The following is a 16,460-nucleotide window of genomic DNA, read 5'->3' on the forward strand; positions in this document are numbered from 1 at the left end:
GGGGGGTGCCGGGTGGTGGGTGGTTTCGCTATTCGAACACCTTTACACCCTTTTTGGGGGGGGGAGGGTTCACTATTTTCTGGGGCCTTCATGCCCAGGGATGTGATATTAATTTAGTTGGTAACCAAGGAAACTATAAACCACAAATGTCTACGTACGACAATGAAGGCGTTTCCTCTTCTGTGTGTGGTTGACACATCCAATCTTTGACACAGTGTTTGGTGACGGAGCCCGGCCCCCGGCCCCCGGCCCCCGGGGGTTTGTTTTTGGGCTTCGCAACAGAGGCGAACTGTTTGAAATAAGAAAATAGATAGACATGTAAATTTACGAAATGGTCATAAAGAAACCGCGAAACAAGGTTCGAAATACACTTTTGCATATCGAATAGGTAAGCAATACATAGTAGCATATGGCGGCGGCAATATCGGTTATATTAATGTGTATTGTTGAATATTATTCAAGGTCTGCACATAGCCTCATCTGTTTTTATGCTGTGTACTCTCTTCAAACTGAGAACTGTCGCTGATCTGTGATTGTGGAACTGTCACCGAGCCTATTTTGCGCGTTTTTAATCCGACATCTTTTTGAGTTCTCATTTTCACCTGATGTCGATAGATCCCTACAGATACGTGCGATACAAGATAATATGAAGCTATTCCAAACACTCGCCTTCGTTGCTTTGGCAACCTTCGCCATTGCCGATGTGCAACTGGAGAATTCAGCAATCAGAGACGATGTCGCGGTGGAGCCGCCACTCGATTTGAAAAACATGAATACTATGGACTGTATGTGGTATACATTTTAACAGAATACGTTTTTAATAACCAGAGTAGAGAATTTTATTTGAAGCTGTTTCTTGTTTCATACCAATTATGCAGTTGATTTTTCAAGTTCCAATGGCCAAACTTGAAGTATGAGGAAATGATTGTTTCTGCAGTATGTAAGCGTACGAGATATACACATATAACAAGTCTTGTGTTTAACAAGTCTTGTGTTTTTCTGCAAAGAGGTACATATACGGCTATTCACATTAATTTGCGCCCAAGGGTACTTCCACATTAGCACAAATCAGTTCTTTATTGCAACAGCCCTTGTAGTTTGTAACGTTAATGTCATCATGTATGTACACAAGCGGCATAAAAAAGTTATATGGCAGTAGAATTTATCTATGTTTACTCATATGTGCTTTCTATAAGTGAATAATTTCAGACCACACATTGACAGACAAGGATAAACACACGAACGTTGAAAAGTGGACGACGTCAAACACATGTCACTTACCTTAGTCTCGAGTGTAAGCATCCGCAATTGAGATACGTACTCACATAAAACTATACACCAACATTTACGAAAGTCTCCCGTAAGCATCCGAATATACACATGTTAACATTTTTGTGTACGTGTGCATTTATTATTATTGGTTCACATATTTCATGCTGCATATCTATCTGTGTGCATAGATTCTAATCTGCTTTCAAATACGACTTTAAAGGGTGCATACTTCCCAATTAAATGCATCGTTGTTCCTCAACACGACAAGCTTATACCTTCTAACCGAAACAGAAGTAATTTCATATTATTCTTACGTGACTTATAGCAATTGATTTTGACAAAAGACTGAATGCTACAGATAAGTGCATTGTCCATACACGAATGTATGCATCTACAGGGCTCGTGGATACCTTTTTCTTACCTCCTTACTTCATTTTAGGCATGTGTAAATAATATCAACTTGCGGATGGCAGTGAAATTCGATAGAGTTAATCTTTATAAGCTTGAGTGCATATCCGCACACTATAGTGCAATCTGATGAGCTAGTATAGTATATATACGTGATTAGATTATCATAAGTGTGAGAACACTTAAGTATTGATGTACTACTCATATGTTCGATCACTATGTGTTAGAGGAATGTTCTAATATGCAAGGGCTACGCATTTTGTTTTCCCTTACAGAATTTCTCATCCATTTCATATGCACATGTATTTTAACGGTAATGCTTAATATTTATTACCGTATACGTATGTTGAGGTAACTATGCTCTGTGCGATATCAATATGTCCTTCTTCCAGAGTAACGGTATAAGCTCATTCGAATTTATATATGTCTCTGCACATTTATAGTTCGAAAAGCACGCTTTCTCATACACTACGCTTTCATTTACTACTAATCTGCATCTATAGCTCTTTTTTACATTCATATGCTACGCTCCTGCATCTATGTCCGATCATCTGACTTTATAATCTCTTTCCACAGTGGTGAATAAAGCAATCGACGAAAGTGAAGATTCGGTGTCGTACTTGATGAAGTTGGGTCCCGTGAAAGTATGTGCGCATTCTCAATTCCGGATCGTTGTAATCGGGATATGTGCATTTCAATATTCCAAGTTTCGATCATTCACATCTGGCGTAGATCCAATTGATCACAACTCAGAATCAAGAAAAGCCGCAGTTGTTATTTTGCGATGTCAAGCCGCCGACATTCTTTGAATGGTTTGTTTTACGACTGCAGGAGTTAACGACGGCTGGGTGTCTGATACCGTTGATGCCCCTGGGCATGAAGGTCCCCCTTTTCACACAATGCCTGTCACGCGTGAATGAAAAGCAAGGGTTTGCGCTGGATGAATGTCAGAAAGGTAAGCACCACAGCGCTTGTATTTGCGTGGATGAGGGACGTAGTTGTGCATGCATCCGTACAGAAAACATGTCGCGCTTAGTACTCTATGCCTGATTCCCTAACCCATATCTGATGGTTTAGGGGTTTAGACATTAAACCCAACCCTAACCCTGACCATTATACCTCGCTCCCATCTAATCTCATCAAATTGCGATGCAGAAATCTATGAGATTCTAGAGGCATTCCAAGTGTTCTACGACAAGAATGAGCGCAAATGTGGCAAAATCGTACAGACTTGGTTCAAGAAGACTATCATAGACGTGGATCTCGACAACATCATGGACCATCTCGCTAGAGAGCTCTTCACCTGCAAAGGTAGGTGGTTTCATGATCATCCATATTCGTTTATGAAATGATGGACTCTTTGGCTCTCAGAATTGTCCCCTGTCGAGCGCCTTTGTGCAGACAGCCCATCCGATCGATTTATGGAGTCGATATTTGAAGATGTTTGAGTTCATTCATGATGAATGTATATTTAGTCTGAATATGATATTATTTTTAATACAATATTCAGTAGCATAAGAGTACAGAAGAAAGGCCGAAGTGGTCTTAAACACACACACGCACATGTTTCTACGCATTAAACCTACACAACATACCCCATTTGATTATGAACAAACAATATAAATAATACATCCACGCACATATTCTCATACACTTATGCATGCTAAATATGTTGTAACTATGTTATGTATTATATATATATATATATATATGCATATATACATATATACATACACACACACACACACATATATATATATATATACATATTGTATATACATAAATATATATATATATATGCATATACATATATATATATATATATTAATCGAGACCCCTTCCCGATCTAATTCGTATGTTTTCGTATCTGTGACTCATATCAGGGGAAGACAAGTCTGCTTGTCACGAGAAGACCAAATCAGTTTTTGCGCGGATTCTAGCGACTGTGTGGCAAGACATCAGCTTCCTGAAGGACGAGGGAATGAGTGTTGTGCAACCGCTCATGTCTCTGCTGCCACGTGTGCAGACCTTTGCCGTGTGCATGAACGACCAACCGCTGATCATCGACGAACTCGATGCGTCGCAGAAAGACCGCTACCTGCGAGCGGGTGCACAGATCAACAGCATTCTGAAGGAACTCGACAGCTTTAGTGGCGCGCTAGTCTACCTCGGCATGGTGTGTGAGTGAGTGTACTTTTACTTTTCATTTGGTTTCACCCAATGTGCGAATTTCATAGACCTTTGTGCTGATTGGAGTGCACCATACTGCAGGGTATCCGAACACTCCATGAAAACTAAAGCCATCCCTACTGTGTATCTTTAACAATTCCCTCACACAGGGTGACATGGCGCAAAAGCTCTTCAACATTCCATTCGAGGATCTAAATGATGTGCGAAAGTGCAAAGAGGTATGAATAGCGAATATTGGAAATAGTGTTTATGTTCAACTGTGCGTATGTTTTGCAGCGATTCTCAGCGTGAAATGATCAAACTGTTTGTAATAAGGATATGCATAAATAGCCAAACAATAGTATACATAAGTACAGCGCTGTGGTAGCATATGCCTAAGTTTGTGGTACAGCTTTTTTAATAAACGGTCTGTGATTGTTGGGGCCATCAGGCGTTGTTCGATGTTTTAACAGCACCACAATATCCAAATGTACCGAAATTCCAATTGCTTTGGATGTTTTAGTTGTTTCTATGCTGAACCATTCACTGCTGATGTTTTTGTAGGATGGAAAGGTGATGCTGGAGAGAGTGGGAGACACCATAAAAAATGAGCAGACCAAGGACTTCCTAGCGTTGATCCTCAAAACAGTGCCTGTCTTGAGTTTAGCTGGGTTCAAGAGCCTTATTAATGAGGTAACTTCATACCCTCCAATCATTATTATGCAGGCTATTCTTGGGCCTTCCAATTTTCCGCGCGTAATGTTGGTGTGATTTGGGGTGTATGTTTGGCAAACACTGTCCTCTTCGCTTTAACCCACCGAAATGCGATTTCAAGTCTGTGGCGGGTCAATTGTTCGAATCAAAGTGTGTATCGTCCTTGCATGATACTAAAAAATAGATTCAATCGTATACACATGTCGTCATCCCCAGTACTCGCGGTTTCAGATTTTCTGAAACCGTCCAATGTACATTGGAAGTCTTCGTTTCTCATTTGCTATTTTCATATTAAATATCAGGTACCCACAATGGTTGCTGACATCACCGACGTAACCGATGCTCTATTCTTCAATTGGGAAAGCAAAACTGAGCTTTTGTCAATCATGGACGATTTTGGCACAAAGCTAATTGTATGTATGAGAAGAAATTGGACTATCGAATTGCGAACCTCTCATGTGTGCATGTCTACGTATCCCAACGTTATTTTGGGCTTCAATTCAGTATCATGCGTACTTTTTCTCTGGGACGTCACTTACAGGACGACAATGATTTGTTCCTGAAACGGTTTTAGGGTTTTAGTTGAATTACAATCTTTAGGCAACTATTACGATGTGTCCGTAATGTATTGGTTTCGACCTCCGGATTTTTAAGCAGAACGCTATCTGTGACAGTGTTCGTCAGGGCGCTAGTTTCTTGTTGCGAGTCTTTCACATACGAGGAGCAATTAATACATGCATGCGTGTGATATATATATTTGTGTATTTTCGCAGGAATGCACAACTCTACAGTTGGGGTATTGCGCTCAGAGTATCACCTTGTAGTTCTGATCTTTACTGACACAAACTTGCTGCGACTTCTTCAAATAATAGGGGTTGGCTAAAATGATGCAGCCTGGATTCATGATCAAGGAGGGTTGTGACGGTATGTACGTTGTCATGTGCTCGTATTTAGTTGCGTCGTTACGGAAACAGCTCATATCAGAGTGCTCACTTGATAACCGGTTCATGTTTGAGAGTTCTTTTGCTAGTTTATATCAATGTAGGGTTTTATTTTGTCAGTTGGTAATGTCTCGTTGCCATCTTTCATTCACCCCGGTCATCTTCAGTCCATCCCCTTTGTCGTTCTGGACATTCAACACGCATATATTATATATTTTCCAAAGAGGGTCTATCGTCAGTCGTGTATTCTGTTGACTGGGGAGTTGATTGTTGCTTACCAATGTCCTCTATTCTCAACTGCAGGCGAGATCGTAATTGTGAACGGTGAGCGAAATTGCGTACGGGATGAATCCGAGCTGCAGTAGACTTCATCGCTGTAGAGTTAATTTGTATGTTAAGAATGTATTTTTGGGGGAATTGATGCGCTATTCAATTCCCTTGAAATCTCACTGCCGGTAGTAGACTGAGGGCAAGCTGCTATATGATCTCCATGGAGTCCTCTGGTGCACGAGGTTCACATGCATCCATGTATGTGATATGGACATACTCTGGTCTGCGGTTTTAAGTTCAAACACATCAAATATCGTCAGAGCTTGATGGGTGAATTAAGCAGGCGTTGGAATTTACACGACGCCTACCCATAACAATCGAATGCCTTGGAAGAGCACCGCCACCACACAATCAACTGAGTACAATCGTAAGCGGAAACTGACTCACAGTAGACGACGCTCTATTCCTTAACAATAAACAATTGATCAATACAGAACTTGAGCTAGTTTGCTGATACATTGTATATTTTCTGTGCTGATGCGCCTGTGGACATAATACTTCACCCCAAATTGAAATAAATAATATTATCCTTATAATCTAGCGCGGAGTACTTGTCTTGGCGAAAGATTGTTGCCCAATTCAAATATATGGCTTCTGGCGAGTGTGTAATCCAGTTCAGTTTCCTATAGTTGTGGCATGTTATATGTGTGTTATGTTTGTGAGGTTCAATTGGTTATATTAGCAACAAAGCTCTACATTCTGTGGCCATTGGGACCTGACGCGGAAGTGATTATCACCAGCCAAGGCTTCAGTAGAGGCTGGATCGACTTCCATACAGTGTTGGCTGTAGAATATTATCGAGAAGTGTTTGTCTCACCTCGGGTCAAAAAGGACATGCGAGGTTCAGAGGAGGACGAAACCGAAAGATATATAACTAAAAAGAACAAACGACATGTTTGAATTAAGTGGCATATGAATCAAACATGGATGCGAATATTCTGTTAGTTGCTTTATTGCCTTCTGTTGCTCATTGTGCACATGGATGGGCTTCCCTTTCTATCATGACATGCTGGCAAGCACTGCTTCAACCAGAGGGTAGTATAAAATGATTTACGATTCCTAAATAATATTCTATGCGCTTCTGATCCTAGATTAATATTTCCCAAGCAGGTGTTCTCATGCAACGTGCATGATGATTCACAAACTGCTCGACTGACACATGCGTCCGGTGGCCATCTTCATACGTTTGTCACGTGCGTGATTCTCGGCACAGTGAAGAACATCAGCCGCTCCTGTCCACTGGCAACACGTCGTCCTGTCCTTGGTACAGATCTGCAGCATCAACAGTAGCGCGTCATTAGATAGTGAGGATTAATCTCCCGCTGTAGGTATCATTTAGTGACGTATGCGGATATTGGAGTACATTTAAGTCCCTTGTAGTGCACTTAGAGAACTATCACTGCAGCCATTCACACGTGGTCTGCACCCATTCAAATACAACAGCCATGACAACTGCACTCGTGGAATTTGCATTGCAACTAAATTAATGCTATATTCGAGCATAATTAAATTAATGCTATATTCGAGCAGAACTAAATTAATGCTATAGGGTTTAGGAACTACACCAGGCATATGTCACACATTCACACACCATTGCGCTCCCACACCCATCCACTTATCCCATCCACAAACTACTACAATAGAACTACACCAGGCATATGTCACACATTCACACCATTGTGCTCCCACACCCATCCACTTATCCCATTCACAAACTACTACACCATATACTATTTCACATACCATTGTGCTCCCACACGGACGTGCCTGTGTAGGCTGTGCTGATGAGTGGTGAGTTGTTGCTGATGAGTGGTGAGTTGTTGCTGATGAGTGGTGAGTTGTTGCTGATGAGTGGTGAGTTGTTGCTGATGAGTGGTGAGTTGTTGCTGATGAGTGGTGAGTTGTTGCTGATGGTGCTGCTGAATTTGGTTTTGCTCCGTGCGCGCAGTGGAGATCCAATGCGTTGTCTGGCACCCCGACTGTTGGCGTTGTGTTTGGTTGGGATTGTTTAGTTGGGATTGGTTGGTTGGGATTATGTAGTTGGTCAGTGAAGCACATGCCTCTGATCAACCTACGAGACTATGTGCACTGGTCTGGTAATTACCTACCACGGCAAGGTACTGCACTCGCCGAGTTTTGAACTACTCTAATAAGGCAATGTGCCCGCCAGGATATATAGTTAGGCGTTTAGGGTTCAAGGCTTTAGGTTGCAGTGTTTTAGATTTTAGAGTTCTTACGGATGTATTGGACTGCACATGCGCGTGAACATTAGAAATCATTAGTGATCGCGTGCTACAGCGCATCAATGCATGGGCAGATGGAGACGAAAGCACGCACGCGAGTGTATCATAAAGCAGCGAAACTGGACGGTGGGTCAGACAACGGATAGGTGTTTACGTGTGTAGGACAGCATGACGGTCATGACGACTGTAGAGTATGCGATGAAACCGGGCAGAGCGAAAGTGAGCCGAGCGTCACTTGTGATTGATTTTAGAGCAACACTCATCAATGTCTACATACACAACCACCGCCCCCCAATCAAATGCGCTCAGGCCATGAGCCACGAATACTTCTGTCCTAAGCTGATGGGTCTCTCAGTCTCGTTTTAAAACGTCACAAAGGTGCAAACAGGGGTAGAAAAACAAGCACACGGCCACCACGCATAGAAGAAGGGGGTGTAGGAAAACAAGCACACGACCACCCCGCATAGAACAAGGGGTCGTATATTTGCAATGATTGACAGCAGGCATTCAGATGTCAACAGAGCACACTTACTCATTATCAGCGAATACCGTCACGGGCGTGGAGGGATTGGACGAATACTCACCCCCACGCTCACTCTCAGACAGCAGATCCGACAGACTCACAGCAGACGTGGACTTGCGCATGGTGGGGCTTGTGCTTCCGCCCAGCTGCTGGGTTGAATTGGTAAGCTATTGATAAATTCAAATTTAAAAGTATCGGTGCCAAATCGATAGTATCAGAGCCAAATTTCAGGTATCAGAGCCATACGAGCCAAATCTATAGTATCAAGCTAAAACTATAATATCAGAGCCAAATCTATAGTATCAGAGCCAAACATAATGGTATCAAAGCCAAATCTATAGTATCAGAGCCAAATCTATAGTTCCAGAGTCAAATCTATAGTATGAGAGCCAAATTGATAGTACAAGAGCGTGACAGTCGCTTGCTATGCGTTTGAAATGAACAAACGCTACGAAACATACAACACCCGACCCACGCACATCATTAACAACCAATCACAAAGTCACCCATTATTAGCAACCAATCACAAAGTCACACACATCATTAGCAACCACTCGCAAAGTCACACACATCATTAACAACCAATCACAAAGTCACACACATCATTAGCAACCACTCACAAAGACACATCATTAGCAACCAATCACAAAGTCACACACGTCATTAGTAACCACTCGCAAAGTCACGCACCACTCACGTACCAGGGAACTGTTGGTTCTGCTGAGTTTGTGGCGATGAGGCGAGAGGTTGTTTGTGGTCTCTGGCGCTGTTGAGTCACTTGGCCCAGCGACCAGCCCCTTTGTGATCTTACTCTTTGACCCACGCCGCGACGATGAGAAAAACTCGGTCAGTTTCTGCCGCGGACTATAAACGGCAGGGGTTCAGAGGTTTATAAATATAGCTTTTTTCTTGTAGTTTTAATACTTTTCGAGTCTTGGAGGCAGGGGACTACCAGCAGAGTAGAGTCATGGATGTGAGATTTTGATGGGAAGGATTCCTAACCAACGAATGCAACAGAGTCATACACTGCACACTCATGCGCTGCATTGTGATAGGATTGTTAAAACCCTAAAACCCTAAAATTTTCGACGTCAATAGATTTTACAAACGAAAAATACAATGCGACTCTTTTTAATATCGTTTGTGCTACAGCGAATATTCGCACTCACACTGTCTATCTTCTGATTGTACCTACTACCCTAAACCCTAAAACCACCCATGTACTACCTTCCTTCAGTTCACCCCGACATTCCATCACTATAAGCAACACCTGCCACGGCTTAATCACCACCCTAAAACTCATATCACATACATGGCATGTCACCGCGCTACAACAAATTCGCCTGAGCACACACTCTCTAACTAATGGGCGACGCATGACACGTACCACCGAATTCCATCAAAGTCTGAATACGGGCCACGAGCAAGTGCTATTTACTACAGGCTACACATTTGCACTAAATGTTACAAAGCCATACACCCCCACCCATAGAACTTCTTTATACGAGACTCCAATCGCTTAACTCTCTCCACAGATCTCAGTGAATTGTCCATAAAACCACAGAAGTACACAAGAGCAAATGCTGACGGAATATCTCTAAGCAATTATCAATATCACACACGTCACTTACGAAAATGTGGAATCGGAATCAATGGGTTCGCCTAAACTTGACGTCGATGACAGGCCGCCGTTAGTCATAGTGGGATTACTGCCCGCGCGATTAAGCACCGCACTGTCCATCTCAATAGGCTGTGGGTGTTAATGATGGTGTGTGTGTTAATGAGGGTGTGTGTGTTAATGAGGGCGTGTGTGTTAATGAGAGAGAGAGTGTTAATGAGAGAGAGTGTGTTAATATATAGGTTTATGCAAACACTGTAAATGTGCAGTGAGTAAGGGGGGCGTATGGTTTGTAGACATATATACGATGTAGGGTTTTAGGGCTTTAACCATTAGCCACAGCATGCGACTAAGTGAGGCGTTCGCAAGGCTGTGTGTGTGTGTGCAAATGAGCGTATGCGTATGAGTGGATGATTGGGTTGGACGCAGTGAGTGAGTGAGTGAGTGAGTGAGTGAGGGAGCGCATGAGTTGTGAGTGAGGAAATAAGCGAGATTGGATGTGATAGTGATGAGTGAGTATAGTGGCAATGAATGCGTGCGATAGTTGCAAGTCACACCACCAATGTCTGTGAACCAATGCCCCGCCCAGGCACTCAGATTTAAGAACTGCGTGCGATGCCTTGTGGGTGGATGTTCGGCATTGATCGAGACGAGAGGAAGAAGAGCACGACACAGGGGCTGACATGTTTGGAAGTTTAACTACGCGAATCTTAACTACCACTTTAGCAACTAGTCGCACTCCGCCCCATGCATATGCACAAAAGGGTGGAGCACCGGAGGACAGATAGGGTCAGGACAAAAGCAGAAAACCCTGAATAAACGGTACAAGCAGAAACAGAACGACCACTGCAAATATATCAAACTGCACATACGTATAGGCTACGCAGTACAGATAAATCAAACTACACACACGTGTAGGCTACGCAGTACTTACGTAAGAAATACCGCCGCGCAGAAGATTGTTGTCACTGCAGCTATTGAGATCCGCAGCCGCCTGCGAAGGGTAGTCCTTCCCTCCTCGCGCATTTGTGTTATTCCCTGTAGAAAAACAAAAAACAACAACACAAGAAACCATGTCATGAGAAGTGAAAGCACAAAAAACAACAAAATATGTCATAAGCGCCCAAGAAATCAACGCAAACGAGGGAGAAGGTCGTTAGAAGGTCGCTAGGAACACGTGCAGGTGAACAGAAATCAACGCAAACGAGGATGTGGGAGGGAGAAGCGAAATGGCAAATGTGACATCTGAGGGATTTGGTCATGGAAGCTTCGAGTTGCATTAATATTGATTTGCAAAATGGAATAGAGCTCAATGTACTTCAGAAAAAAAAGAAAGAAAAGAATGTGGCATGATTAAAAGGCCTTTGTACGACTGATGACTCTTCGAAGCTGCGCTGTGATCTGGATATGACAACATCGAACAAACTTATGACACAAACATACAGCGTTATAAACGTCGAATACGTTGAATACTTGCTTTGACACAGGACTGCAGCCCTAGCGCCGACTGGCACACAGAGTGCATTGTGTGTACATTTGCAGTGAGTGCATTGTGTGTACATTTGCAGTGAGTGCATTGTGTGTACATTTGAAGTGAGTGTATTGTGTGTACATTTGAATTGAGTGCATTGTGTGTACATTTGCAGTGAGTGCATTGTGTGTACATTTGAAGTGAGTGTATTGTGTGTATATTTGAAGTGAGTGCATTGTGTGTACATTTGAAGTGAGTGCATTGTGTGTACATTTGAAGTGAGTGCATTGTGTGTACATTTGAAGTGAGTGTATTGTGTGTACATTTGGAGTGAGTGCATTGTGTGTACATTTGCAGTGAGTGTATTGTATGTACATTTGAAGTGAGGCATTGTGTGTACATTTGAAGTGAGTGCATTGTGTGTACATTTGAAGTGAGTGCACTGTGTGTACATTTGCAGTGAGTGTATTGTGTACATTTGAAGTGAGTGCATTGTGTGTACATTTGAAGTGAGTGCATTGTGTGTACATTTGCAGTGATGGAGCCAAAGGTTGACCACTTACGAGAGCGTCCGCTGCGCATGAATCCCGTGAATCGGTTGGTGAAAGATTCACTACTTTCGCTAGTGTTAGCGGCTGATCCCAGTATTTGCCTGAAGAGATTGTTGTACGTATTGACCAGTTTCCGTTTGACGTACTTTGCGGTGTTGGCTGTGAGCGTAGGAAGTGAACAGTCTATGAGTCGATGGTACACATGCACTCGGCTACAACTGATGACACCCATGGGTGTGGGAAAATACGAAATACCAAAGCGTTCAACCCGTTGCAAACGAAAGTATGTAACGCACATCCATGGCAATTGGGCTCAAAATATCACACCTGGATTGTACGTTCAGGAAAACTTGGAATCGTGGTTGACATCTCATAGTCTGTCGTATTGATGAAACAAGCATCATAACACGCGCCAAATAACACGGAAAATATATATACACACACATATAAATATATATATTTATATACATGCTGCATATATATATATATATATATATATATTTATATATATATATATATATATACATACATACATAGATACATACATACATACATACATATACATATACACATACATATTTATATATATATATAGATATATAGATATATATAGATATATATTATATATATATATATATATACATATATATCACGGTCAATTGGTGAGCACCAAGTAGACAGCCAAGTTCATACGGATGGCTGATATTAATGCACAACCGTTAGACTTGCATCGGAGGCGAGACCTACACTCTCGCACAGCAAATTCACGACTGCAAACAACTAAACGCGTAATAGAGCACACGCATCTCTCTCTGACAACCCACTCACCGTTGAGCATATAAGCGCCTGCGGTGCAGAACGACGCTAAAAAAGCCTCCTGCACCTCGGCGGTGTACTCTCCTTCAGGCAGTCGCTTGTGGAACAGCACCAGCACTGACTTGGCCATGGCTACATACATCTCCTCAGTAATGCCCTGCGCAATGTGTTGCAGTCCTATGCTGCGAATTCTGTACAAAGTGTGCAATGGGAGGGTCTTAGGGTTTAAGGGTATTAGAGTTTAGGGTTTAAGCGTAATAGAACACTCTTCACATACAGATCAGTATGAAGACTACACTCACAGTTCAGTATCGACTCCATCGAATGGGCGTAGAATGACGTGCTGCATCATGCTGGCAAAGCCCCTGCTCTCCACTGCGACGTTTCTGAACTTGGCCTTGATCTCAGGCATCTGCGCGTACAGGTCGCCTGCAGTGTGTGCGATGGGCGTGGCAGTGAGCAATGCGACAGGTGTGGTTAAAGGATCAGTGATACCACTAGCCACACATACGCCGTCACAGCAACGTAATAGCACAGTCAAGCGGTCGCAGGGAAAGAAATGGGACTGTCGAGCGACTGAAGACAGCAGGAGGAAGGAAGATCAAGTGGCCACATACCAAAGAACACCCGAATGATCTCCGTGAGAAAGAACGTGGGCACGGCATCGTCTGCCGGGGTCACTACCTGCAGCATGGAATGAAGCATGGAGTGCCTCATGACTACGGCTGTTGGCAGAACAAGGTCTCATGTGTGTTGTGTATGGTGGTGGCACTGTTGGTGCCGCATGAACGCGCTTGTTTGTCATGTGATGACATTCATATTTTAAGACATACTTTAGGCATACATTAGATGCATGTAACATACATCCACTAGATGCATATAACATACACACACTGGCTGCTGTTGTTGTGTAGTGCATTGCTGATGAAGCTATGTAATGTATTGCTAGCGTACCTTTAAATTATGTAGTATGTCTGTAGCTCTGTAGCATGCCTTTTCAATCTTGGCCCGAGTGTAAGGAGAGGGGCGGCACCCCACCCCCTATAAACTATAAAGTGTATTTGTAGCACACGTTCAACTCATGCAACATTTCAAGCAAACCATTGATCTACATATTGTGTTTGTAGCATCTATTCCATCCATCTAGTGTATTTGTTCATACTACATATTGTGGTTGTAGCATCTATTCCATCCATCTAGTGTGTTTGTTCATACCGTTGTCCAGGTTTTCTGCACAAGAGCGCGTTGAGCCGTGGTGACGCCCATGCGTGGATGGCTGATGATCTGTGCTTCTGATTCGGTCGGAGTAGTGTCTCCGTCGCTACGGAGATTTGCAAATCTGGTGCAAGAGCAATGTAAAAACAAGAGTAACATAAACAACCAACAAGAATCCAAGTATATAACAACAGACCAGACCAACTATACGAGTGCACGAGACTCTTATTTTTTTATGGAAGGCATTCATACTGGATGCTATGTGATTGGATTTATTATGGAGATCGTCAACACAATGAATGTAGATTGGTGTATTGCGTCGCTATTCAGCCTACGCAATAGTTGTAACTATTACGCAATAAGTGCACATGTGTTATCCCGATTATCCCGATTATGCTATAAGTGTACATGTGTTATAACGATCCCGCTATAAGTGTATGTGTTATAACGATTTCGCTATAAGTGTACATGTGTTACAACGATTACGCTATAAGTGTACTTGCGTTATAACGATTACGCAATAAGTATACATGTGTTATAACGGCAAACAAACGTGTAAACCCACTCCATCGTACTATAGCACACACTCTCACTAACTATCCGATCTCAACGAACCCCCATCGTACACCCACACTCACCCCCACATACTTTGCCAGCACCACGCTGCCCTTGCATAGCATGGGGTCTCTCTCTACGCCAATCGCAGGCAATGATCGCGGCGCATCCAGCGCAGGCGCTGTCAGCGTTGGCAGTGAATGCGGGTCACGCAGCGCAGCAACGCCACTGCGTGTGTCGCCAGACACGGTGTGGCGTGTCGTGTGCGGTGAGGCTGCACCGTTGGCGCTGTTGTTGTTGTTGTTGTTGCTGACTGCGCTACCCTCGGTGTATCGGCGTGCGTGTGCGTGTGTGTCTCTGAATGGTACACTTGTGGCGTGGTTGTTGGTGGCGTGTGCAGGGTCTGTGACCTTCTCCAGAAATTCAGCCCACGAGAACGCCTGCAGGTTTGTTGTCTGGCGAGACGCTTGTGCGTGTGTGCGAGCGTGCGTGTGCATGGTTTTGCCCTGGGGTTGTGTGATGGTGTGGGGGTGTGCGCGTGGTGAGCCGTCTGAGCTGGCGTGGTGCAGTTGTGCCGAGTGGTGTGTGGGGGGTGGGCTGGGTGAGTGGTCTGTGCCTGTGCCTGTGCCTGTGGTGGTGTGCGTTGGTTTGCTACCACTCCCCTCAAATGGAGACACCGCACGCAGTGCCATGGCGCGAAAGGTGCCTGAACCACCCGACGACATTGCCCTGAAGCGGCTGCCGGTGGAGCTGCTCCTGGAACGGGTCTTTGGTGTTCCGATGGGCTCGAGTGTGTTGTTGTTGTTGTTGTTGGTGGTGGTGGTGGTGTTGGAGTGGTGGGTGCTGAGAGTTGAGCTGTTCTTGGGCATATGATGATTGACCAGGACGTCGTCGTCACTGGCCCACCTCCTTGAGAAGCGGGGGCTGGGAGTGCTTGAGCCCCGGGGTATTCTTGGGCGTACAGGGGGGTCTTCTTTAAGCATCGTGAAGAAGTCTGTGTCGCTTTCGTCGCCCGTGCCGTCGGGGGTACAGACGGCAATGCCTGTGGTTGCGCTGCCGCCCATTTCAATGCAGCTCTGGCTGTTCCTGAGCGCGAGATCGTTCTTGCTCTTGGGCTTGGGCTTGTCCTTTTTGCCTTTGTTCTTCTTCTCCTTGCTGTCTTTCCGTCCCCTTCCTGCGAATTTCAAAGTGCGCAACAACAGTGACATTAACAGATACAAGCAGAGTGGGATGAACAGAGTGTTTGAGTGGAGTTAAGCAGTCGTATCATTGCCATTGCCACAACTCTCAGAACTCAAATAGAGACCACGTAGACGACTACAACGCGACCGAATGATTCAAGGACAAAAAGGGTTTAGTAGGCGCAGATCACATATAGGTGATAAGTGCAATGAATGTGTTATACAACAGACTCACCAGTGTGTGGCACCAGATAGCCCCGCAAGTGTGCTGAACAGACAAGTGTGGTAATGCCATTGATTAGACTAGTGTGGTGATGCCATCGATTAGACTAGTGTGGTGATGCCATTGATTAGACTAGTGTGATGATGCCATTGATTAGACTAGTGTGGTGATGCCATTGATTAGACTAGTGTGGTGATGCCATTGATTAGACTAGTGTGGTGATGCCATTG

At 43.8% G+C, this 16,460-nt stretch overlaps 3 protein-coding genes across 3 annotated transcripts; 1 reads left to right on the forward strand and 2 right to left on the reverse strand.

Moving 5' to 3' along the window:
* The first annotated feature begins 611 nt into the window (after positions 1-611).
* On the forward strand, positions 612-6,335 carry SARC_04458 (hypothetical protein). Its single transcript, XM_014301706.1, has 10 exons — positions 612-785; positions 2,257-2,324; positions 2,512-2,635; positions 2,836-2,991; positions 3,564-3,856; positions 4,020-4,088; positions 4,414-4,542; positions 4,866-4,976; positions 5,436-5,487; positions 5,808-6,335. The coding sequence occupies exons 1-10, from the start codon at positions 647-649 to the stop codon at positions 5,867-5,869; spliced, it is 1,203 nt and encodes a 400-aa protein (XP_014157181.1). The 5' UTR covers positions 612-646; the 3' UTR covers positions 5,870-6,335.
* A 446-nt stretch (positions 6,336-6,781) lies between these two features.
* On the reverse strand, positions 6,782-13,749 carry SARC_04459 (hypothetical protein; the record flags this gene model as incomplete). Its single annotated transcript, XM_014301707.1, has 10 exons — positions 6,782-7,106; positions 7,578-7,813; positions 8,610-8,746; positions 9,302-9,464; positions 10,232-10,350; positions 11,153-11,256; positions 12,253-12,399; positions 13,069-13,247; positions 13,359-13,632; positions 13,674-13,749. The coding sequence occupies 10 exons, from the start codon at positions 13,747-13,749 to the stop codon at positions 7,057-7,059; spliced, it is 1,485 nt and encodes a 494-aa protein (XP_014157182.1). The 3' UTR covers positions 6,782-7,056.
* Positions 13,750-14,265: 516 nt separating this feature from the next.
* Positions 14,266-16,034, reverse strand: SARC_04460 (hypothetical protein; the record flags this gene model as incomplete). The annotated part of the gene is made up of 2 exons (XM_014301708.1): positions 14,266-14,395; positions 14,920-16,034. 2 exons carry the CDS (start codon positions 16,032-16,034, stop codon positions 14,266-14,268), a joined length of 1,245 nt encoding a protein of 414 aa, XP_014157183.1.
* Positions 16,035-16,460: the final 426 nt, after the last annotated feature.

The sequence above is a fragment of the Sphaeroforma arctica genome (assembly GCF_001186125.1).
Source record: "Sphaeroforma arctica JP610 unplaced genomic scaffold supercont1.251, whole genome shotgun sequence".
Taxonomy (NCBI): domain Eukaryota; class Ichthyosporea; order Ichthyophonida; genus Sphaeroforma; species Sphaeroforma arctica.